Source organism: Plecotus auritus (assembly GCF_963455305.1).
Source record: "Plecotus auritus genome assembly, chromosome: 2".
Classification (NCBI taxonomy): domain Eukaryota; kingdom Metazoa; phylum Chordata; class Mammalia; order Chiroptera; family Vespertilionidae; genus Plecotus; species Plecotus auritus.
The window spans coordinates 45,659,065-45,684,962 of NC_137771.1; the positions used below are offsets into that span (position 1 = coordinate 45,659,065).

At 36.9% G+C, this 25,898-nt stretch overlaps 1 protein-coding gene across 5 annotated transcripts in view; it reads left to right on the plus strand.

The window, feature by feature from the left end:
* ATG4C (autophagy related 4C cysteine peptidase) overlaps nt 1-25,898 on the plus strand; it is an 89,968-nt gene that overhangs the window by 52,719 nt on the left and 11,351 nt on the right. For all 5 annotated transcript variants that reach the window (XM_080655027.1, XM_080655028.1, XM_080655029.1 and 2 more), the window contains exons 6-10: nt 1,537-1,607; nt 7,911-8,047; nt 13,281-13,359; nt 14,018-14,094; nt 19,817-19,936. In XM_080655027.1, the coding sequence (XP_080511153.1) occupies nt 1,537-1,607; nt 7,911-8,047; nt 13,281-13,359; nt 14,018-14,094; nt 19,817-19,936 (484 nt within the window). The remainder of the gene's footprint in view (nt 1-1,536; nt 1,608-7,910; nt 8,048-13,280; nt 13,360-14,017; nt 14,095-19,816; nt 19,937-25,898) is intronic.

The window sequence follows — 25,898 nt, forward strand, 5'->3', positions numbered from 1 at the left end:
ATGGAATTATTAATATGTCATCCAGGTATAGTATGTTGTAGTAAATTTGTTCCATTTAGAGTCATATATAAATTTGAAATTATTACCAAATTTCTTGCAGACTATATTAAATTACTGTTATATTTTATAGGTCAGATGCTTACAATTGAAAAAGTATTTGCATAATGTTATTAAATGGATTGTTAATAATATCAAGTTCAGCTTGGTATGGCATTTATAAAAGCATAAGCATAAATGCTTAGCTTCTACTCTTCAAGGTGCAGAAGACTTTTTTATAAAAGGCCTGATAGTAAATATTTTAGTCTTTGCAGCCCTTATAAGGTTTCTATTGCTCATTTTTCTTTTCAGTTTTTTCTTTCTTGCTTTTTTTTTTTAAAAAACAAGCCTTTACACGGTAAAAACCATTCTTATAAAAAAAAAAAAACCCAGACCATAGGTCATACTTGGCTTATGGCCCATAGTTATTGATCCTTCTGTACTATTAAACAAACATGTATAATAAGTTAACATGCATGTTAAGTTAAAGATTATAAAGATATAGTTAAGTAAAAATATTTATATTTCTGCAACTTGTGTAGTTTCCTTTTACAAGATATTGTGATTTTTAAAAAAATATATTTTTATTGATTTCAGAAAGAAATGGAGAGGGAGAGCTAGAAACATCAATGATGAGAGAGAGTCATTGACCGGCTACCTCCTGCACGCCCTTCACTGGGGATCTAGCACGCAACCTGGGCATGTGCCCCTGACCAGAATTGAACCCGGGACCCTTCATTCCACAGGCTGATGCTCTATCCATTGAGCCAAACCAGCTAGGGCAAGATATTGTGATTTTTAAAAACTATCATGCACCTTTTAAAAAAATGCTTTTATTAATTTTAGAGATGAAGGAATAGGGAAAGAGAACCATGCGATCCACTGCCTCTGCTTCACGCCCCCTATTGGGGATTGAGCTGAGCCTGCAACCCAGGCATGTGTCCTGACTGGGAATTGAACTGATGACCTTTTGGTGCATGGGATGACACTCAACCAACTGAGCCACAACAACCAGGGCTACATTGTGCACCTTTGAGAACATTATACTCACTTAGAAATATATTTCAATTTTCAGTTAGGTCTATAGAATTCTAAGACTTGAAATTAGGAAATTTATTTGTTCATGCCATACAGGTTTTTGAATGAAGAAAAAAAAGTCATGCTATTGTTTAAAGAAAAGAAAAAGACTTTCATAAGTGTACCAGTGGACAAATAGAAATTCACTGCTAATCAGTATTGTAAGTTAATATGAAGCAAACCTTGAAGCATATTGTAATACCATTGGTTAGCAAGTGTTTAATGTTCTTTGAGTAATTTAGTGTAATAATCAACTTGGAAAAAATTGATCTGATTTTTGATACCACTCAGGGTAGTTTTGAAAGCAGACATTACAAGTTAAGAGAATGTCAGCGAAATTATGGTTTTCTTCCCTCTTAACTCTTTACTTACCAACTGAAAAGAACAGTTAGGATTTTAAAGGATGTACTTGTTATTTCTTAGAAAAGCAGTTGAAGAAGCAAAACACCCTGATTTACGAGGAATAACTATTTATGTTGCGCAAGATTGTACAGGTAAGGAATGTAAATAATTTTAATTTTTACCTGTTTAGTTGGTCAGACTTTTTCATATGTGTTTAGGTTATCCCAATTATATTCTAAACTAGTGGCCTGGTGCACGAAATTTGTGCACATTAAAAGGGAATTAATTAGAGGAAATATTTTAATATTGCTATTTGCCCTTTCTCAATAATAGAAATGTCAGAGATGAAAGAAAATTATTATTAAAATGTATATGAAAATCTCCCTTCTGTCAGAGTCTGGGGTGCACCATGGGACCTAGAGTCAAGCCCCTGCCCACCACCCACACGTGCTTCGAAAACGCAGGAGACCCAGACCCAGCCGGCCCCACCCCCATTGGGTGAGACCCAGACCCGGCTGGCCCCACCCCCATCAAGCCCTGCTGGGCGGGGGGGGGGGGTGCAGCCTCAGGTCCCCTGTCAAGCCCTGCTGGGTGGGGGGGTGCAGCCTCAGTTCTCCCGTCAAGCCCTGCCTGGCGTGGGGTGCAGCCTCAAGTCCCTCGGTGAAGCTTCAGGTCCCTCAACCTGGTGCTGGGGCGGGGGGCATAGCCTGAGGTCCCCCGTCAAGCCTTGCCGGGCGGGGGGCACAGCCTCAGGTCCCCAGGCCCGGTGCTGGGGTGGGGGGCACGGCCTGAGGTCCTTTACCCCGGCCAGGAGCCATGCAGCCTCAGGTCCCTGCTGTTCGGTCGTTATGTGACGGCATCCAAGCCAATTTGCATATTCCTCTATTATTAGTATAGATGATTATGAAGGTAGGGACCATGTCTTACACATTTGTGTTCCTATATAATCCCCTACACGTAGTAGGCATTTATTAAATATTTCTTAATATACTATGAATTCTTAGTTGCAATACTAAAATAAGCTATTAAAGAAAATTCCAATATTTAAAATGACTACTTTAGAAAAAGCTAGATGGGAAAATTTAACAAAGATATATATTTGGGCCGAGTGTGTGCCAAGTACCTTCTCATCAATGGATATGTTTCCAGGAGGTAAAATTCTTTGTTTGGATTTGCTTGACAATAGTGCTTCAGTACATCATCTAATGTTGCAGCTATTGTCCAGAATTTTGCCTTGTTTTATTGTTTTATTGTTTTGGTTCTTCTGTTTAATGACCAATATTTATTTATTTATGTATGTATTCATTTATTATTGATTTTAGAGGAAGGGAGAGAGAGAGAAACATCAATGATAGAGAGAAACATTGACTGGTTGTCTACCGAATGTGCTTTGACCAGGATTGAAACTGAAACCTGGGCATGTGCCCTGACCAGGAATTGGACCCGCCACCTTTCAGTGTTGGCAGTGATGCTCCAACAAACTCAGCCACACTGGCCAGGGCACCAATATCTATAATAATGTCAAACTCTGTTGGGAATAAAATAGAGACTTTAATTTGCTGATAAAATAAAAGTGCCTTTAAATAAGCCATCACATACTGTTAAATTTACTTTTTATAGAAATGTTGTTATCAGGATAAAATATGTTAATGTTTGGGGCAAGTTAAATATACTTCAATCATATAAAAGGGTAATATGCTAATTAGAACACGTTTTCCGGACGTCCTTCCGGACATCCTTCTGGACAAAGCTGCCGTGGCTGCCTGAGGCTCAGGCAAGCTGCCGATGGTGGCTGCCACTGCCAGGGCCGGCCCGAGGCTCAGGAAACAAGGGCCGTGCCGAGGCTCAGGCAAGCCGCGGTGGCTGCGAGGGTTGAGGTTCAGGCAGTCTTGGTGGCCAGCAGTGGCAGCAGCAGAGGCGTGATGGGGGCGTTGCCTTCCCCTGATTGGCCAGTCATCTCCCGCAGAGGGAGGCCATCCCCTGAGGGCTCCCGGACTGTGAGAGGGGTCAGGCTGGACTGAGGAGCCCCCCGCCCCCGCCCCGCACCCCCCATCCCCCAACCCCCGTGCATGTATTTTTGTGCACTGGGCCTCTAGTTTAATATAAAGGTATTTGCAAAATGCTTTATTTTGTAAAGGATACCCTAATAACTAAGTAGTATTTATAATGTGGAAAGAATGGTAACTAAGTACACATGCACTTTGTTTGTTTTTTTGTTAAGGTTAATTGTTTTTTTTAAAGAAAGGCTGATAGCCATATGAAAATGAAAATTGTAAATTTTCAGATGAGTATGATTTTTGCAGGTACTATATATATTTTTTTTAGCTAGGAAGACTTGCAAATAAAATTTGATGTGTTATGAGTGCTAATTAGCCAAAGAATGTACTTAAACAATTAATCATTAAATAAATTTATGAATTTGCCTTTTGTGCTAACAAACAGCCTTGATCTTTAAATGTTACATATTGTTAATTAAACAACACAAAGTTCCTTATTAGATACTAGTAAATGGTTTGTTTAATTTCAAGTAGTTTTTAAAACCTTTAACACTGATGTTTCAGAATCTTGAAGAGTTTATATTAGTATAGTGTATTTTGATAAATTATAAGGTTAGGAATTAGGTGAAGCCAGATTTTATCAATAATTTCCCCCCCTCTGCCATCATTAGTATTTTAAAAGGCTCTATTTTCCGTTTATTTCATCCTGTTCTTATTCGGTATTCTCTTCATTTGTAATTGCATCTCTTTCCATGGCTTTAAGTAGTTAAGACTTTACACTGTATACTACAGTACAATGTCCTTTATAAATTGGACGTTTGAAACTACATTTTCAATGTTGCTTGTGCTAATATGAGGTAACTTATGTTTTCTTCTGCCCTTCAATTATTTCTACCTAGATGTTTTCAAACACTTCAAATTCAGCATGTTAAAGATTAAACTCATTACTTCCCTCTACCCCACTCCTTCCTTTCTATTTTTACTTTACTAATAGTATCATGTCCATATGCATACACTTACTTATTCTCAACTCTCCTCAACCAAAGCTTACCAATTGCACTTAAAAAGTTTCTTTCTGAAATCTCTTCTCTCTTCTCTACTCTCATTGATTTAGATCAGACCCTTATCTGTAACTTGGACTTTAACTTGATTTCCTTGTGTCTCTCCTCTTTTTGATCTATCTGATCAAGAGAAACTGATCATGTCCCTTAATTTAAAAACCTATGACTGTCCATTTACTCTGGCCTCATTATTTTAGCATATGAAACACACGATGTCCTTTATAAATTTGTTCTGACCTGCATTTCCAGCATCACCTCCCAGCACTGTCTTCCATGTTGATACACCAGAGTTCTGTCAACCTTCAGGCCATTCCTTGCACGTACTATTATTATGTTTTCTCATGCCTTTGTACATCTTGCCTCTGCTTAGAATGTCCTTTATTATTAAAAGGCCTCTTGTTTACTTTTAACTTATTCTTTAAGAACATTCTCAAAGTTTACATCTTTGGTAAAGCCTTTCCTACTCCCGTCAGGCAGAGTTAGTTGATTTTTCTGTGCTCTGTAACATTTTGGAAATATCTCTATTAAATGTTGCACTTGAAATCACTTGTAATACCACCTTATGATGATCTGTTTCTTCCCGTAGATCAATGATTGTTAAGGTAGCAGGGGTAGGGGAAAGGCATCAGAATCATTTGTTTGGGAATCTCCTGGAGTGAGCTTGTTATGGAATTAGACTATTTCATAGTCCTTACATATGTTAGAACCGGTGGAAAAACAGAACGATTGAACTAGACACTCTGAAATCAGGGTCTTATTTGCTATTATACCCCTCTAGCATTGAACACCTCAGTAAATAGGAGGCCCTCAAAAAATGAAGGGTAAGAGGCATTTGATAAGGGAGGAGTTGTTTTACATGCCAATGGAAATATTATTACTTTGTCTTACTGTGGCAATATTTGCTTCTAGAGGAAGTAGACCTCTCTGAAGGGAAACTTCATATGATTGGGGTGTGTATTAGTTCAGAGAAGTGAAAGATAGGAGATGGTCATGTGTCCACTGCCTTAGAAAAGTGAGAGAATTTAAAGGTCTATAGTCAGAAGCCACCACTGAGTTGTTTGGAGAAAGTTGTTTCATTTGGAAAGTTGTTTCCATTGAAACAAATGGAAAGAACTGTTGTGGCATTTTTGTAGCTTTGGTTTCGACCAGCAACTTTCAACCAGTGTGCTGCAAGAATTTTTTATTTTTATTTTATTTTGTTATTTTTTAAAATACATTTTTATTGATTTCAGAGAGGAAGGGAGAGGGAGAGAGATAGAAACGTCAATGATGAGAGAGTATCATTGATCGGCTGCCTCCTGCACGCCCCCTACTGGGGATAGAGCCCGAAACCCGAGCATGTGCCCTTGACCGGAATCAAACCTGGGACCTTCCAGTCCACAGCCCAACGCTCTATCCACTAAGCAAACCAGCGAGGGCGAGAATTTTTAAAACATGCAATACCTGACTATTTAGTTAGGGGCACTGACTTCTTTTCCCTTAGATCGTTAAATAAAAAATAACAACAGACAACATAATAATAGCTCTCCACTGTGAATAATTCAAAATTATACCTGTTTTTTTGGTCAGATCGGCCAAAAATGTATATATTTTTGGTGTGCCACAGAATGTGAATAATTAGTTTATATGTACCATAAGACGAAAAGGTTGAAAATCGCTGATTTAGACTGACTAGTGGAAATGGGGAAGCTGGTGTACAAAGAATCTGATAGCTCACAGTCTAAATTTGGAATTTAAAGGGAAGAACTGGGGCACAAGGGACAGAATTTGTTAAGCAGTTCACTGGAAGAGCAGAAGAGTTTGGTTAAACTGACAGGGAGTGTGGGTGTAAGTAAGTTTTGAATAAAACTATTTTATGTTGAACAAAACAAAATAAAGTTTTGTCTGTATTTGCTTCTACCGAATTATCTCATTTTCTCTTGAATTATTCCACTTCGGCTCTCCCACCCATCATTTCACCAAAACTACCCTTCTCAAATAATTTAACCTTGCTGAATCCAGTGGTCCTTCTCAGTCCTCACATCACACAGTCTTTCAGTAGCAGCTGACACTGTTGACCACTTGCTCCTTTCTCTGTAACATTTTGTTTGCTTAGTTTCCAGAATACTACTCTTAGGTTCCCTCTATCTCCTTGTCCAGCCAACTCCTCAGTCTCCTTTGCTGGTTTTTCCTTATCTCCCCGATCTCTAAAATTGTTGGTGTGCTGTGCTCAGCCTTTAGACTCCATGTCTTTTTCTGTGTACACGGATTTGGCTTTACAGGACCACCTGTCTGTGGTCAGTACCCAAATTTATAGGTCTACCCTGGGCCTCTCCCCAAATCCAGGCTTTTGTGTCCATGACTGCCTTCCTCTCTGCTTGATGTCTAATAGGCATCCAAACTTAGTGTGTCTAAAAACTGAGTTCCCAATCCTCCCTCTTATATTTGCCTCCTCCCCTTGCTTAAACCTTCAAATCACCCATGACTCCTTTTTCATCTCTCACACTTTACATTTAATGTATTAGAGAATTATTTATCTTCAAACTGATCACTTTTCACTGCCTCCACATGACCATGCTGTGACCATTCCCAGTCTTCATAATTACTGCCTTTGTTCAAGCCATCATCCTTTCTTGCTGAATTACTGCAGAGGCTTTCTAGCGGTTCTCTGAGCTTCAGCCCTTGCCCCTATAGTCTGTCTTCAACACGTGAACCAGATTGGTGAAGTGTTAAGTCAGAGCAGGACATTCCTTTCCTAAAAAACTCCTCAATGGCTTCCCATCTCACTTCAAGTAAAAACTGAAGTCTTTACAATGGCCTTTAAGAGTGCACACAATCTGTCTTCACTCTCTCCTAGTCGGTAACTATCTCCTTACCTCATTTCTGCTCCTGTACCCCTTGCTCACTTCCCTTCAGAGGCACCGGCCTCTTATTCCTGGCACATGCTAGCTGTGCTTCTACCCTAAGGCATTTGCACTTGGTGATCTTTCTGCCTGGAATGCTCTTCTCCTAGGTATCTGCATTACTTGGTTTCTTACTTTAAGTTTCAAACAAGACCTTGCCCACCATCTGATTTTAAATTGACCCTACCCCCAGCATTTCCTATTCATCTTTCTCCCCTTGTTTTTCTTTGAAGCACCATCTGACATATATTTTATTTATTTATTGCCCATTTCCCTGTATAGAATGTATGCTCTTTTAGAGGGATTTTTCTCCATTTTGCTCACTCTTGAAGCCCCAGTGCCATGTAGTAGCTACTCAATAAGTATCTGTTGAATGCATAAATGAGGTAGGTATTTTTAACTCATTGAGATTTTGATAGTGACGTCAGAGATCAGGTGACTGGCCAGTGTGGGGGAATAAGGGTAAAAATGTTTCTGAGAACATTTAATACATATTCATTGTGTGTTTTTTTCAGTTTACAGTTCAGATGTAATTGATAAACAGTGTGCTTCCATGGCCTCTGGTAATACAGATGACAAAGCTGTTATTATTCTAGTTCCTGTTAGACTTGGTGGAGAAAGAACCAACACCGACTACTTAGAGTTTATAAAGGTAAGCGATGAGAGCTGTTTATTTTTTTAAGGCAATGATAGCTCATATGAAAAATACAGAAGGTTTGCAATATTTTTCAATGAAATGAGTAGTGATGATTTTATAGTTGTAGATCACAAAGTTTGACATTAGAGATTTAAAAAAATATTTAAAAAATTGTGTTTTAAAGAGAGAGGATGGGAGGAGGAGAGAGAGAAACATCAATGTGAGAGCAGTACATAAATAGTCTGCCTCCTGTGTGTACCCTACCAGGGATCAAGCCTGCAACCTGGCATGTGCCCTGATTGGGAATTGAATCAGCAGCTTTTCGGTGTTTCGGTGCATGGATGACGCCCAACCAACTGAGCCACACTGGCCAGGGCTGACAGAGATTTTAAATTTCATTAAAGATCAGATGTGATTTGAAGGGGGCAGTGTTCTATGACAAGATGAAATCTGTATAGCTAATCAAGGAGACACAGATGCAGCAAAAATCATAATTCTATATAATAAAAGCCTAATATATTAAGTGTCCGGTCATCTGGTTGTCCATTCAACCAATCAAAGTATAATATGCTAATGATATGCTAGGGCCACTCAACCACTCGCTATGATGTGCACTGACCACCAGGGGGCAGACACTCCAACAGGTAGGTTAGCTTGCTGCTGGGGTCCGGCTGATCAAGACGGAGTGAGACAGGCTGGACATGCCCTGGAGCCCTCCCGCTGTCCCTCCCCAGCTGGCCAATCTCCTGCATCTCTCCTGGCCCTGATCGTGCACTGGTGGGGTCCCTCTGCCTGGCCTGCGCCCTCTGCAATCTGGGACCCCTCGGGGGATGTCAGAGAGTGGTTTCGGCCTGAACCCACAGGCCAGGCCGAGGGACCCCACTGGTTCACGAATTCATACACCGGGCCTCTAGTCTGTAATATGTCTACATTTCCCATTATTGTTATTTGTGATTTTTAAAGGTATGTACCTTTATTTATTCATAAAATCCACATTAAATTATGTCAAGTAATTATTGAAACAAATTGACTTTTCTATTATGGCTGCATTATCTATTAATTTGTTTCATGTGTCACCATGAGGTCAATAAAAAATTAGGATGAGTATTTATATAGACAGAAATGATGAAGATAGACTGTAGAGAGGTTCCAACTTTGTTTTCTTCATATTAGCCAGTTAAAAATCTGTTCTATTTCATAATTCTTTTTTCCTAAAGAACCTAATTATATTATCTTGTTTTGGGCACCAAGATATTCAGTTGTAATAAAACTTTAACTTTTGAAATACTTAGTTTCTAGTTAATATTATAATATTTATATTATTTGCATAGTTTTAATAAAATTTCTAATTTTTTCAAGGGCAGAGGTCAAATTCCTTTTTGAATGGAGTATTATGAGATATAGTGATCTTGAAATAAAGTCTAGATTTGTGTTTTATGATTCATAAAATTTTTTTCCCCACATGAAGCATTAATCCCATATTGTGGTCCCTAAGTATATGGTGGAAAATATATCTTCAGGTTAAATTGTACTGATTCTAAAAACCTAGAGCAATTCTTTTCAGTATGTGGTATATGGAAATCTTTTAACTGGCGTATTGGCTTTTCCTAACAGTTACTAAAATTTTGTAGGTACACCAATAATATCATATATTAATAACATATTAATCCTTTAGATAGAAATGGGGTTTTGATTTCTAACATGTGGGTTCTTTAATGGAGTTATTGGTAGAATGTGTGAAGTTATAAATGATTTTATCTAGAGAGTCCTTTGAAGATTTTAATACTTGGGGCATCTTGTCATGTCTCAGTAGGTTCTAACAAAATCTGAACTGGATTCCCTCTCCTTTTTCCACTACCATGAAAAGATTAGAAACTGAGCCAATCTTAGAACTGACTCCTTTAGCCACAGCCCCATTGCTGGTGGAGTGGGCTGCAGATGGCTTCGAGGTATATTATCTCTGGCCGAGGGCTTTGCTACTTAGAGGTATTGACAGTATCTCTCAGATGGCGGGACTGCCTAATGCTCCTGAGTGATTCATTGGAGCCTGAATTGTGGTGAAATGAACCCTGGTTGGCATATAGGAGTTGCTCAACAAATATTTGTTAACTCTCATATTTGTATAACACTTTCAATACAGGTTAATCTCATTTTGCCCTCATAGTCAGGAACTGGATTGTCTTTATAAAACAGAAAGACAGAAGTTAAGTGCTGTGGTCAACTTCAGATAGCAAATTGGTAAGAGAGACTAGAACTTTTGGTTGGTTTTCATATTTTTTTCCATAAAACATGGACTTTTAAAAATGTAACATCTTTTGAGCTTTTACTAAATTAATTAATTAATTAATTAATTTATTTATTTTTAAAATATATTTTATTGATTTTTTACAGAGAGGAAGGAAGAGGGATAGATAGTCAGAAACATCGATGAGAGAGAAACATCGATCAGCTGCCTCTTGCACACCTCCTACTGGGGATGTGCCCACAACCAAGTTACATGCCCTTGACCGGTTTTGAACCTGGGACCTTTCAGTCCGCAGGCTGACGCTCTATCCACTGAGCCAAACCGGTTTTGGCACTAAATTAATTTATACTATAGTCCACTAAAATGAGAGAGCAGTGACTAGTGACACATTTTAATTTTTCAATTACAAGGTAAAAAGAGCTGAAGTGGCCGAGTGAAGTAGATCATATGCTAGGTGTTATGCTTGGTCAGAGGGGGTGGTTGGGTCAGAAGCCAAAATGAAATCATGTAAAGAGGGATTCACTTACAAGTGAAAAAAAAGTATCTAATAGCCCTAAAAGAAAAACGATCTTCCTCTTCTTCTTCTCCTTTCTTCTCTTCCTCCACCTTCACTTCCACCTGTATCATCTTGCTTCCTCTTCCTCTTCCTTCTTCATCAGCAGTTGTATTTTTTTCTGCCAAGCCATTGTATAGTAATCCCTCTAAAATTCACCATTCAGTTGTGTTTTTCAAATGTTTTCATCAGTAATTCCACAACCAGATGACCGGACACTTTCTCCTTTACCATTCTGTAAGGATAAAGAAATTTGGTGTGGTGCTTTATCAGCTCTTACCATGGGAAAGTCTGTCTGTCTGTCTGTCTGTCTATCTATCTATCTATCTATCTATCTATCTATCTATCTATCTATCTACCTACCCAGCCACCCACCTACCTATCATCTATATTCATTCATTCATCCATCCATCCATTCATTCATATTTTCTAAGGGACCAGGAATGAGGAAAATCCAATATGTTCTCCTTAGTCAGCAAGACAAATTAGGACTTTCCTTTTTGACTGATTACTTCAGTCTTATTTATTGCTCCAGGGATACAGCTCAATAAATTCACAGCACTAGATAACTATGAAGTTTTTTTAGGAACTGAAAAGTGTTTCAAGTTTCCAGATATACAGCCCCTTATATGTAATGGCATTCGAGCTCCTTAATCTGCTTCTAAGTGTTAATGGCTAAATCTGCTCCAATATGTTGTAAAGGGAATATAGATGTCAGGAACCAAAGTCTTTCTTCCATTACTGGAACTCATTTTTCTTCTGAGGAGAATTGGTAATGAGTCCTGCTATATATATTTTTTCTTTCTTTTTCTCAGCTGTGAGGGACTTAGAACTTTCACTCCCTCGTGGGTCCCTATGTCATAGCATTGTGTTTCAGCTGATCAGGTGATCTCAAGTTAAAGTAAGACACTATCTAATTGTGTTAGGATTTTTATTTAGGGGAAAGCAGTAGACTCATTAATGATAAATAACTATTATTATCAAGTTGTTTTTTTTGGTATAATTTCATTCTAACTTATTTTATAGTTAGCTCTAACATTTTAACCCAGTATGCATTCTCTAGTATATTTAAATTTTTTAGTTACAGTTTTCCTTTCCCAAAAATTCTCTATTTTCACAAGACTGAAAGGGTTATTTATAACAGTGAGAACCTAAAAACAATTTAAATATTCATAATGGGGATTTTAAAGCACATTTTGTTATCTTCATAAAATAGAATATTTTGTAGTCATTAAAAATAATATAGGTCTATATTTATTGATAGGAAATAATATTTATGACATAATGAGAGACAGTAGTTACAACAGTATACATTGTATGATGCCACATATAAAAATTTTATTTGTAAATCTACATGTGGATATACGTCATATAGATAGATGTCAAGATTTCCCCCCAAATGTTAATTATGATGAGCTGTAAGTGGTGGGGTTTTGGGAAATTTTTACTGTCTGTTTTTATTACAATGACCACATATTTTTAAGAAAATAATTAAGCTGAAAAATGCTATGGTTTGATTACTTGTTAAAGAGAAAGAAGCATTTGTTTATTCTTTATTTTTATATCTTCTAGATTTCAAAACATCTCATTTACGAGAAGGAAAGTTTAACTGTTGTTTAATACTTTGGGGTTGTTTTTCTTTTTTTAAAATAACATGTTAGTATTTTAGATGCTAAAATTAATGCAGGAACTATTGATAAGACATTATTGATCCCACTGGACATATTTTTAACTGACCTCACAGGACTTTTATTTTTTTTAAAGGTATGGAGTTATTTGGCCTAGCTTAAATAGAGTTCTCAGAATAGATGCTGAGGGGCATATCAAATTATTTATTCAGGTATCTCTGCTATTTTATAGTTAGTAAAATAATTTAGCTTTAAATAAAATAGTAATTACTATTTTCCTTAGATTAAAACATTTCCATTAGTCATTATATTTATTCCAAATGAAGTACTATAAAAATATCTGTCAGGTAAATGCCATTGGTTAGAAAATGGGTTTTAGTTTGGGATTCAGGGTTCAACGAAAACAGCAACAAGATCTAAGAAGAAATTCTAGCCTTTCCAAAAGCCCAATGAAAATACATTGATTGCAGTAAGGCTGCACCAGCAACGGAAAGGCCTGGTGTTCTGGCTTTGGCAGGAAATGTTATTGTCTTTACGTGGTAACGTTGTCTGTCCCTGTATTTGGCACACAGTAGTTGTTTCATGTTGCTGAGTGACATGCTGGTCAGAATACTTGATTTAGTCATGTTAATATTGAGTGATTTAAAGAAAAGGGAAGATAGTTTTTAGACAGAATGATTTCAGAACATGAGGACAAATGTAATAAAAATAAAACTGGTGGTGAAAAATTTGGGAACCCTAATATTGGTAAAACAAATTTAGTGGTTTTGAATATTGCCATTTGTTTCTTCACTCTAAATATGAATTAATTTCTTTTGGCAGGGTATTTTAAGTCTTGAATATTGTGTGGGGATTATTGGTGGCAAACCAAAACAGTCATATTACTTTGCTGGATTTCAAGGTTAGTGATTTAGTAAAGTATATTTCTTCATTGTTTTCTTTTGAAAGTCAGTAAGTTAATATCAGATCCTCTAGAAGCAGGATGATTAACAGAGTAAAATGAGTACCTTATAAATTCATCAGTCCTACCATAGCCACTCATTTGTCATTTGGTCCACAACATAATTGGATTCTGCAAAATGTATGTTTAATTTCTGTTATTGCATAAACAAGGCATAATTTATTGGTTTCACTAAACTTCAGAAGACATTGCTTTCACATTCTGGCAGTTGCTATTTACATATTTACTTTTTACCAGGGTTAGTGGTGCTAGTTGATGATAAAATGACAAGCAATATGTTCTTCCTGTCAGGATAAAGTAGTGCAATACATTTTTCATGTGCAAACTGTAGAATATAATTGTGTGTTTGTGAAAGTAATTTTATCACCAAAATTAAATGACAGTCTCATCACTTTATAAAAATTCTGCTTATACAAGCATATTTGATTATGCAAAAGTTAATCTGTCCTGTGCAAACCTATGTTTCAGTCAATGAATATCAGTCTGGCAAGCTGTTACTCCCAGGTTTTTTTCAGCTATTCTACATAGAAATTGGATTGTAAGCAGTGTAATAATAAGGTGTTTTTTGAATTACTTGTCTTCTGTTTTGTCCTTGTAGATGACAGTTTGATTTACATGGATCCTCATTACTGCCAGTCTTTTGTAGATGTCAGCATAAAGGATTTCCCTCTTGAGGTACTATGGATTAAGAGCTGTTTTCTTACTATATGAAGAAAACTCTAATTATTTAGAGATGTACTAGGCAGCTAAGCTTTTATGGTATTACAATTACAGCTTAATAATACATATTTTTACTGATTTATAAAACCATAACCCACACCATAGTCAAAGGTTAAATAATTTCTTACTGAATTTTAATTTATGATATACCTTTGTTTCCATTTGTCTTGTCTCTAACTTGTTAGACACCCTAGCCCTGCCACAATAATTGAGCAAGCCTCCAAGTAACTCTGTAAATATACAGCAGAACAGTACTGAAGCATAAAAATGTTAGGCATGTTTAAAACAAAGAAAGAAAGAAAAAGGGGAAAAAAGGAAAAGAAGATGATGGAGTAGGGTGAGAATGACAAGGTGATTTAAGGAGACTACCTGATAAATTATTTTGCTGAAGTCTAATAATTAAATCTTAGCCTCTAGTTTTCAAGAGCTTAGTTGGGTTTCTAATTTTCATTTTAGGTTTGATTTTGCAACAACTTTTTTTCCTTTATGCTAGTCATTTTGTGATCCAGCACTTGAATTCAGAAAATCTGAGAGTGCATAAGTGAGACATGTAATTAGTACATTGTTTTGGATATTTTTTTCCCAGTTGATGCTTTTACAGACTTTTAAAATAATTTTAGTCATTTGAGTGGCATGGATCACTAATTCCAAGGCTCCACAAGTTACAAATGTGGTTTAGTACTTTGTTTTAGTAATAGCTTGCTAGCTAATGATAATACCTAAAAATATTTAAGGAGAAGATTATGAAAACTGATCAACTGCAAGATTAAAATTGCAAGACCTTTAACTTTCAGTGATCAGAAAGACACATTATAAAACATTCTAGCACCCTTTGTAAACCGTCACCTCAACTGAAGTACAAGCCTCTTGAAGCCAGGTTTGCTTTCTGCTTTCTTCCTTCATAGTATCTTGTATGTAAACCTTAATAAATACTCCTCGTCGACGAATTGATACTGGGGGAGGCACTAGAGAACTGTGCTATTTGAAGCACATTGTAATTCTTTCTGCTGCATTGTGATCTTGTGACACTGAGGGGATGTTTAATTGTGGGTTCCCATGGTCAATGGTTAGTTCAGGGAAGAGTTTCAATTGTTGGGATGAGTGTGTGTGTGTGTATGTATGTATGTGTATTTAATAAGTTAAGATTTCCTAAACCAGAGACTATAGCTTCATGTTATACTTTTGGAATGACCAGTTCTAACTCTTATAAATACCAAACTCTTATTCTATTATTAAGAGAATATCCTATTCTCTTAATATTAATGTTTTATTAATAAGGTAAGAAAAGCCATATTAGTACACATGTTAGTCTGTTTTAATTCCTGGACCCTCAACTTCATGTTTCAGGTTTTAGGTTCATACAGTGGTGACTAGTTTAATCTATCCTAGTAATTCAGAGACTACTGGTATTAAGGCTATTAGAATGATGTGATATGATTAGATAGGCGGATGAGTGAATTAATCACTCATGTACCCTTTATGAATTACACATGTGAACTGCAGCTGGTAGGAGGTGCTTTTTAGTAAGTGTATTCTCTAGTTAACTAAGGAAGCTTCATATACATCACCAAAATAGCATATTTATACCTAAAAGCATTAGTTTCATCATTTGTTTGTATGTTTAGGTAATAGAATCCACTATTCCAAATAATAAGCCTAGAACAGTGCCTGGTATTTGGTAGATGCCTAATAACTATTTGTTGAAGCAATGAATAAATAATGTATTAAAAATTAAATAAACGAGAATTGACTCACCCTGGCCAGTTTTTTCAGAAACATTTTTCTTTTTTTTTTTAATGTGTTTATTTTTTTATTTATTAATTTCTTTATTGATTAAGGTATCCCATATTTGTCCTCATCCCCCCATTCCCATCCCAAACCCCTCCCCACGCATGCCCTTACCCCCCTGTTGTCCGTGACCACTGGTTAGGCTTATATGCATGCATACAAGTCCTTTGGTTGATCTCTCCCTCTTACCCCCACCCTCCCCTACCTTCCCTCTGAGGTTTGACAGTCTGATCGATGCTTCCCTGTCTCAGTGTCCTGTTTTGTTCATCAGTTTATGTTGTTCATTATTTCCCCTAGATGAGTGAGATCATGTGATACTAGAAATACACTTATAAGAACTGAAAATGAGACAAGCAATAATGGTTATGCTGAGAGGCAAATGAATCAGTCTGTAGTGATTTTCTTTCTGGGCCAACAGTTCTTTTGAGTCCCAATTTCAATGTCAAACAGTTCCTTATGTGTACATGTCAGCAATGATATTTCAGTTCTAGATGGTGCACAAATGGTGGTAATGCAGGTGCGACCCTCTCTGGTTTGGTCCTGGGCAACCTGCAACGACGCACAGCTGCTGACTGCTAATATGGCAAGGCGTCGTCAGCATCTTCCATCTCTGGACTGTTTCTCTTCTGTCTTCATGGCTGGAGCAGTCCTGTCAATTCCTCTCTGTTGCAGGAATCCACATGGTCTTGGAGTTGTTTTCTGAAAATATACAAACATATTCTTGACCAAAAGTTAATAAAGGAATCTTTTCTATAAATTTGACTTAGGATCCTTTTTCATATTTTGCCCAAACGATTTTCTTTTGGCTTGTCAGAAACATTTTTCATTGTCAAAGAATTGTATCAGGTGAACACTCCCTAAAATGTGTGTGCTACTCTTACCAATAGTCATAATTTTAAAAATTAAAAAAAGAATAAGTGCATAGTTCAAAGAATTATGATAAAATAAACATAGCCTTGCAATACGACCTGGGAAAATATTTTAAAATCTATCTTGTTCTGCAATAAACAGAAACGATTCTGAATTATAAATTAATGGTGGTTTGACTTCAGAATCCTCTTGGGTGAACAAAAGAATATAATTTTACATTTAAGTAATGTAAAATGCCTCCCTATAATATGAGTCCTTGTATATATAGTAACATCCTATAGCAGTTTCAGTGATCAGAGATTTATATCAGTGTTTTGTGGGTAATTAGTTTTTGGCAGATGTCAAAACAGCCATGAATAACAGTTTAGTGTTATTATCTATGATGACTGAAGCAATATTGTGAAATAGCACTAAGTCTATTCTGATTTAGTCTTATTGGTTCTTACATAAAAACTTTAATTGCCCTAGCTAGTTTGGCTCAATGGATAGAGCGTTAGCCAGTGGACAGGGTCTTGGGTTCGATTCCAGTCAAGGGCACGTATCTTGGTTGCAGGCTCCTCCCCAGCCCAGGCCCTGGTCAGGGCTCGTGCAGAAGGTAACCAATTGATGTGTTTCTCTCATATCGATGTTCTCTTCTCTCTTTCCCTCTCTCTTCCACTCTCCCTAAAAATCAATGGAAAAATATCCTTGGGTGAAGATTAACAGAAACAAACAAACAAAAAAACTTTAATCAAAGTGTTAATATAATGTAGGACGCTGTTGTATATGAGTTAAAAAATATTTTTTTGGAGCTTTGGACAAACTTTGGTCCTTTTTTATTCCCAAGTAGCAATAAACAAACAAACAAACAAACCTTGATTATTATTGTTGGCAGGAGTTGAGCATATGACTATTTTTAGATACCTTGTATGTAGAATAACTTTTTGTAAATATGACCTAGAACGTTCTGTGCCTTACACTAGTATATCAATATACTCCTGTATATTGTTAACTAACAAGCTTTTACTTAGCTCTTCTGTGCCTTTCCAGATCTGTTTTTAATGTCTCCTTATAAATAAAACACATGAAACAACGTTGGAAGAAGTCCGACTAAGACAATACTTGTGTTGATAGTACCTTGGGGGTTTCAGTTTAGCTAGATTGGATCTCACTATACAGTTAAGTGTTAGCTAAGCATTGTATAAAAGGCACAGTTTGGTCTGTATTTACTGCCATGATGTTGTATTTGAATCTTATATATGATTGAACTATTCGTAAGGGAAAAAGAGCAGTTTGAGTAGATGCAAATGAAGGGGGAAAGAATAGAGTGATTTTGATTGATTTACCAGAAACATAACATATATGAAAGCCTGTATTTCCCCACATTTTGGGAGATGGTTGCAAGGTAAAATCCCTTAGTTTTAGGCATTAAATATAGGGAAATTTTAATTTTATGAGTTCAAATTCAGCATAGATTGTTTCTTAATTGAGCTTATCCTTTAAATAAAAAATATAAAATATACAACAAAGAATTCCCACCTCTGTGTCCCATCTTCCTCTCACTTTAGCATGGTAATTTTTGTATGTCTTATACAATTTATTTATGCACATACAAATAACTATGAATATATATTTTATGGCCTTCATTTTGTCCAGAAACATCTTTTTAAATATATACAACAGCTAAAAGGAATTGGTGGCATCAGTGATTTTTAAAAGCAAGAGCATTTAAGCACTTTAAAAAAAAAAAAAAAACTTAAACCAAGTACCAGAATATGGTGGTGAAGAAAAAGATTGGAATGATTAGCTTTGTATTCTATCCCTTTCCTACTTTTGTATTCTCTACTAATAGCCGCATCCCATTAGCAAGGGTAGAGAGGCTAGAGCAGTCTCCCAGCCCATTGACATCTGTGGTGCAGTGACTGCTCAGAAAAGTGAATTAAAGGGACAGGAGGACTGGTAAGAAGGAGGCAAGGGCTATAATAGAACAATTTTCACCTGTGCCTTTTATGGAATAAACAAGAACTTAAGTCAAGTAGAAGAGTGGGTTGAAAGAATATGCAATTATGTACTAACTAGAGGCCTGATGCACTAAGATTCCTGCAAGAATGGGCCTTGCTTTCCCTGGCTGCCGGCACTGCCTTTGCTCTGGCTAGAGCCGCCTTTCTGCCTTCCCACACTGCCCAGAGGCCCCGAGTGGCTGAGGGTGGTGTGGAATGCCCCACCCCCCGGCCGCTCGGTGCCTGCATATGCAAATTAACCCTCCGGTTTTTTGTTGGGTTAATTTGCATACTCACTTCTGATTGGCTGGTGGGCATCATGAAGATACGGTCAATTAGCATGTTTCTCTTTTATTAGTGTAGATTGTGTCAATTGCTAAGACTGTTAAATTGACCTCTTTTCATATCACTGTGGAACATTTTTTAAAAATTAAACTTATTGGGGTGACATTGGTTAATAAGGTTATATAGGTTTCAAATGTACAATTCTAGGATACATCATGTGTATATTGCATTGTGTGGCCACCACTGTGGGACATTCATTAATCTATGTATTTGTTGGAAAAGTCTTGATATCCTTATTCAAAGGTTTATAAACATTAAAAAAACTCTTAACAAAACAGACTTAATTGCACTCCAATAGAAATATTTATTTTGAATATTTGAAAAAGTGAACTGTTTTATCAAATGGCCAGCTTGATTCTAAAACTTGTATTAGCTTATATCATTTTCAGTGGCACATTTTTCTTCCCTTTTGCAATTGTTAGACCACTTTGACACACTTTCTTTCTTTTGCATAATGGCACTAATGCCACATAAGGTGGAGATTTGGAGAATTGAATATACAGAGTGTTGGCTCATATTTTACAGCTTTGGAGAGTAGGAAGGACTCTGCATTGGATAGACTAAAACACCATTTGAGAAGCATATTTAAGTTTTGAGAAAAGCCAGATAACAAATTTTAAATTAGTAATATTCTTGTATGTACGTAAGTCCATCAATAAAAGTAAATTAATCCTAAAGAATTTTTAAAATTACAGACATTCCACTGCCCTTCTCCCAAAAAGATGTCATTTCGAAAGATGGATCCTAGCTGTACAATAGGATTCTACTGTCGAAACGTTCAGGACTTCAAACGAGCTTCTGAAGAAATCACTAAGGTACTTTTATTTAAAATATTATAATAATATTTGTAAATGACCTATTTTTATTTGAGATATCCTGTGAAAAGACAAAAATCTGTAAATTATTACACTTTTGTAAAATTGCCTCTCAAATGTTAAAGTTATTAGGAATATTGAACTAGAAAATAAAACTGGGGATTCCTAGCCTTTGATACTGGTGAAACCAACTAGTGAACAGTAGAAAGTATTGATTGCTCCACTAGGTGGCACTGTTGAAGTAAAAATCCTTTGCAAATGGATTAGGTTATCTGTGCAAGCAATTAGGTTATATTTTATTTGAAGAGGATTTTAAAAGGGCAATACCTTAGGGGGTAGAAAAAAATTAATGAAGTATTTGATCAAGCCAAATTGTGCATTATTTCTTGTTAGTCCAAGTGCTTCTTTGGTTTTTTTTAAAAAGAGAAATGGTATTTTTGGATTTCTCCGAACTGCTTTTATCAAATGAGCTGTGTTGTTACCTTCCAATAAGCTTGTCTAATCTGATCTATTCGACTTATAGGATCTGTGCAATAGGTTTATTTAACTCCTTCTCATTACCTTTAAACTTCTGCATTTTTCTGGTCCTTGAGTACAGTACTGCTAAACATTTATAGAGCCTCATGGATTGTCTATATTTAGTACTTTGGGAAATACAAAAGCTTACTTATTGGGGAAATAAACATAACCGTTTATTACTATAAATAGCTATAGTTTATCAGTTTACTAGAACCACTTTTGGGAATTCTTAACTTGAGCTCAGATAAAGTAATACCTTATTACTGCTTGACTTAGTTAATTTTTTTAGGAAAATAGACATAGTGGATTGAAAATTTATTTTTATCCTGTAAAAATAAAATGAAAACATTAAATAAAAGGTTTCATATAAGTTAGGTTTACTTACTTGACCTGCCATGAAAAAGGAAATTTAACAAAACCATGACAGAAAAATGAATGAGGAGAGAAAATGAGATATGTGAGAACCTCTTCTTATTCTTCATTTCTCATAGTTGTCGCCTTTTTACTCTCCGTTTTCAACCTGGAAGGCCAAGTGAACTTAACAAAATATGTATTCTACATTTCCCCCTCTTTTATTACTTGAAATTTGAAATATTTGTGTATTTTAGTTTGATAATTCTCTATCTTTATGAAGTATTGTATATGCTAAAATATACAAATTCAGATGATATTATAATACAGATTGATACTAATGAACATACTCCATTAAAAAGTTCCATTTCTTTTAATTTTTTTTTTACCCAGGTTAAAACAAGTCAGTTTAGAATAATAAAGCAAACCGAACCAAATTATTATTACTAAGTTGAAAAACAAGATTCACAAATGGGTTTCATGTTGATATTTTCTCATTAAAAACAGATTTTTTTTGTGGTTTTATATTGATAATTATTAGGATTTTTACATTGGAAAAATTAGAAATCATTTCTCTTAATGCATCAGAGTAATATACAATGTTGAGGCCAAAAAAAACCATATTGAAATATCATTCAGAAGTCCTGAGAATTTTGCCAGTCATTTAACTTTGCTTTAATAATAGTATTATTCTTAAGTTAATAGCATTTTGTAGTAGTATCAAAAACTCACTTTGTCAATTAGTAATTTGATTATTTACTTTTGATTGGAAGGTTGTAAGTTAAGCAGTTTTCCTTTTCTTCCTAAAAAGTGATTTTGGCATTTTTAGTAAAAAAGCTATTTTTCTCTCTTTAAAAATAAAAACAACTTGCCGAAACCGGTTTGGCTCAGTGGATAGAGTGTCGGCCTGCGGACTGAAAGGTCCCAGGTTCGATTCCGGTCAAGGGCATGTACCTTGGTTGCGGGCACATCCCCAGTAGGAGGTGTGCAGGAGGCAGCTGATGAATGTTTCTCTCTCATCGATGTTTCTAACTCTCTATCCCTCTCCCTTTCTCTCTGTAAAATATCAATAAAATATATTTTAAAAAAAATAATAAAAAATAAAAACAACTTAAAATTATTTTTTCTAGATAGGATGTATTTTGAGTCTAAACTATAATATTGAATTTGTAATGCTATATAAATGAAGGTTCTAAAGCCTTAACTACATGATTTTAAAAATGTTATAGAAATTACTAAATTAATTCTATGTTTAGAGAGTTCAGTTCAGCAAGTATCTGGGTAACGATTACATTGAAAGCATAAAATGACCAAGACATAATCCCTGCTTTTGAGCAAGGTAAGGCCTCTGCCCTAAAGTAGCATTTGTAGTTCAGGAGTGGGGATAGACGTATGTTACATTGAATATTGTAAGCGTCCATACAGAAATAGAAATAAGTTGACAGGGAAGAAAGGGTGTTGACTAGAGAGGGATGTCTCATTAAACTGAAAGTTCTTTATTGTGATGGTGATATTTAATTTGGAACTTGAAAGTTTAGGCTTAATTTCTGTTGGTTTAGGGAGAAGGAAGGGTTGATAAGGATGTGAAACATTGGAAATTCCTACAGACTACTTGGTCTGATCACTTAGGAGAACATTTGACAATTCTAGCAAACCTAAAAATATGTATACCGTTAGACACAGCAATGCATGTTGTGTACCTAATATAATCCTAACTGAAGTGTTCCAAATGCACAAAGTGTTCCTATTTTTCTTTTTTTTTTAATTTTTTAAAATTTTAATAAACCTTTATTCAGATTATTACAATTGTTTCTCCTTTTCCCCCCCATAGCTCCCCTCCACCCGGTTCCCACCCCATCTTCTGCCCTTACCTCTCCCCCACTGTCCTCATCCATAGGTGTATGATTTTTGTCCAGTCTCTTCATGAACCCCCCATACCCCTTTCCCCCTGAGAATTATCAGTCCACTCCCTTTCTATGCCCCTGATTCTATTATATTCACCAGATTATTCTGTTCCTCAGGTTTTTAATTCACTTGATTTTTAGGTTCACTTGTTGATAGATATGTATTTGTTGTTCATAATTTTTCTCTTTACTTTTTTCTTCTTCCTCTTCTTTAAGAATACCTTTCAGCATTTCATATAATACTGGTTTGGTGGTGATGAACTCCTTTAGCTTTTTCTTATCTGTGAAGCTCTTTATCTGCCCTTCAATTCTGAATGATAGCTTTGCTGGGTAGAGTAATCTTGGTTGTAGGTTCTTGCTATTCATCACATTGAAAATTTCTTGTCACTCCCGTCTGGCCTGCATAGTTTCTGTTGAGAAATCAGCTGACAGTCGTATGGGTGCTCCCTTGTAGGTAATTAACTGTTTTTCTCTTGCTGCTTTTAATATTCTCTCTTTGTCTTTTGCTCTTGGCATTTTAATTATGATGTGTCTTGGTGTGGTCCTCTTTGGATTCCTTTTGTTTGGGGTTCTGTGGGCTTCCTGGACTTGTAAGTCTATTTCTTTCACCAGGTGGGGGAAGTTTTCGGTCATTATTTCTTCAAATAGGTTTTCAGTATCTTGCTCTCTCTCTTCTTCTGGCACCCCCATAATTCTGATGTTGGTACGCTTGAAGTTGTCCCAGAGTCTTCTTACACTATCTTCAACTTTTTGGATTTTTTTTTTTGCTTTTTGCTTTTTCGGTTGAGTGTTTTTTGCTTCTTTGTATTTCAATTCTTTGACTTGATTTTTGTGTTCCTCTAGTCTGTTTTTGGGTCTCTGTATAATATTTTTTATTTCAGTCAGTGTATGTTTAATTTCTAGTTGGTCCTTTTTCATATTTTCGAGGGTCTCGTTATATTTATCGGCCTTTTCTAGGATAGTCTTGAAAAGCCTTATAACCGTGGTTTTGAATTCTATATCCAGTCGTTTGTTTTCCTCCATTTCTTTCATTTGTGATCTGATTTTTTGACGCCGCATTTTCACTGCTTCCCTGAGTTGGTACGGTAGATTTGTGTGCTAGGTTTCCAATATGGCCCAGTGGGTCTGCCTCCCCAGTTAACCTGAGGTGGACACTCTTGGTGCACCCCTTTGTGGACTGTGTGTACAGCCTTGTTGTAATTAAGTCTTGATTGTTGTTGGTATCACTGGGAAGAATTGACCTCCAGGCCAGTTGGCTGTAAGGATCAGCTGTGTCTATGCTGGGAGAAGTTCGGTGCTGGAGACAGCCTTATAGGATTAGACTTGCCAAATTGCAATAGCCTCTGTGCTCAGCTTGGATGGGGTGGAGTCTCAGTCTTGGCTTCCAGTCAGCCTTGCCCTTGCGCGCACATGCGTGCCTTCAGACCTCTGCCTTCCCTGGCTCCCGAGTCTCCGCCCGAGAGTCCAGATTCCCCCCACAAGAGCGTGGGTCCCCAGGGGCTTGACTGGAACTGGGGTCCAGTGCAGTCAGAACTGGGGCTCAGTGCAGTCAGAAGCCTCTGACTCCCTTCCACTAGGGAAAGCCTGTGGCAACCTCCGCAGCCTTTGTGCGCACTGGCACGCGCACACCTTCAGACTTCTGCCTTTCCCAGCTCCCGAGTCTCCACCCGAGAGTCCAGACTCCCCCAGTAAGAGTGTGGGTCCCCAGGGGCTCGCCCGGAACTGGGGTTCAGTGCAGTCAGAATTGGGGTTCAGTGCGGTCGGGGGCTTCCTTCCCCCTTCCACCAGAGAAAGTCAGCCAGGCTCTCAGCCGCCCTTCCTCTCTGCGCGCACAAAGACCCTTTGCCGTACCTCCAATTCTCTGTGAGCTTTTCTCTTTCCTTCTAGTTGTAGAATTTTCACTCAGCCAGCTTTCCTGTGGTTCTGGATGGTGTCCGTTCTGTCTTTTAGTTGTACTTTTGAAATTGTTGTGCGAGGCAGCAGTTGAGGTGCTTACCTATGCTGCCATCTTGGTTTCTCTCCTATTTTTCTTTAGAGCTATTTGTTTCAAACAGAGGAAATAAAAAGAGGAAAGGTTTTGGAAAAGGAAAGTATAGAGCTTGTCAAGGGAATGGCAAATAGTTTTTTAGGTATGTGCCAAAGATACCTATAGGGCAGGACTGTCTTCTGGCTGCCTGAATCTGTATGGGTGTGGCCTGGGAGATTTCTCCATTTCTAACAAGTCTCCCACATAATCTTGCACATCAAATCCAAGGGCCACTGGTGTAAGACAATGCAACCCCAGGTGTGATACTCAATTATTTTAGGTGGCACTGGAACAAATATTTTAATACTAGGATAAATATTTTAATACTTATGTATTTATTTATATTCATATTAGAAAAATATAACCAGAATATCAAACATGCGATTTCCTATTTATTATTGATTTTAGAAGGCTATTTAAGTTTGAAATGGTGGAAAGAGAAATCTTAATTATAATAGAGATGGGATACACAGCAAAAATAAAGGTATACAAATGTCTAAGCCTGCATTTGGCAATATGTTAATTTTATTAATTTCAAGCATACAGAGATACAGAGAATAACATAGTAATACCCTATTATAATGTGCTACCACTGAGCTTAAGAAAAAATAATTACATGTATAATTGGAATGTGTTATCCATCCCCAATCTTATTCCAGGCCTTTCTTCACAGTAGTAACAGCTATCCTAAATTTTATATAATACTTGTACCTTATGTAACCATAAACAACATAAATTATTTGAGATATTGTGAAACTTTTTATTAATGATATCCTATATAATAAAAGGCTAATATGCAAATTGACCAAATGGCGGAATGGCTGATCACTATGACATGCACTGACCACCAGGGGTAGACGCTCAATGCAGGGGCTGCCCCCTGGTGGTCAGTGCACTCCCACAGGGGGAGCACCGCTCAGCCAGAAGCCAGGATCACAGCTGGCAAGCACAGCGGCTGTGGCAGTGCTAAAGATGTCTGCCTAAGCCATCAGTCAGACATCCCCTGAGGGCTCCTGCACTGCGAGAGGGTGCAAGCCAGGTTGAGTGACCCTGCTGAGTGCATGAATTTTGTGAACCGGGCCTCTAGCATTTATATAAAATCTAGAGGCCAGTTGCGCGAGGAGGCGCCCCACCTCACGCTGTGCGAGGAGGCACCCCGCGG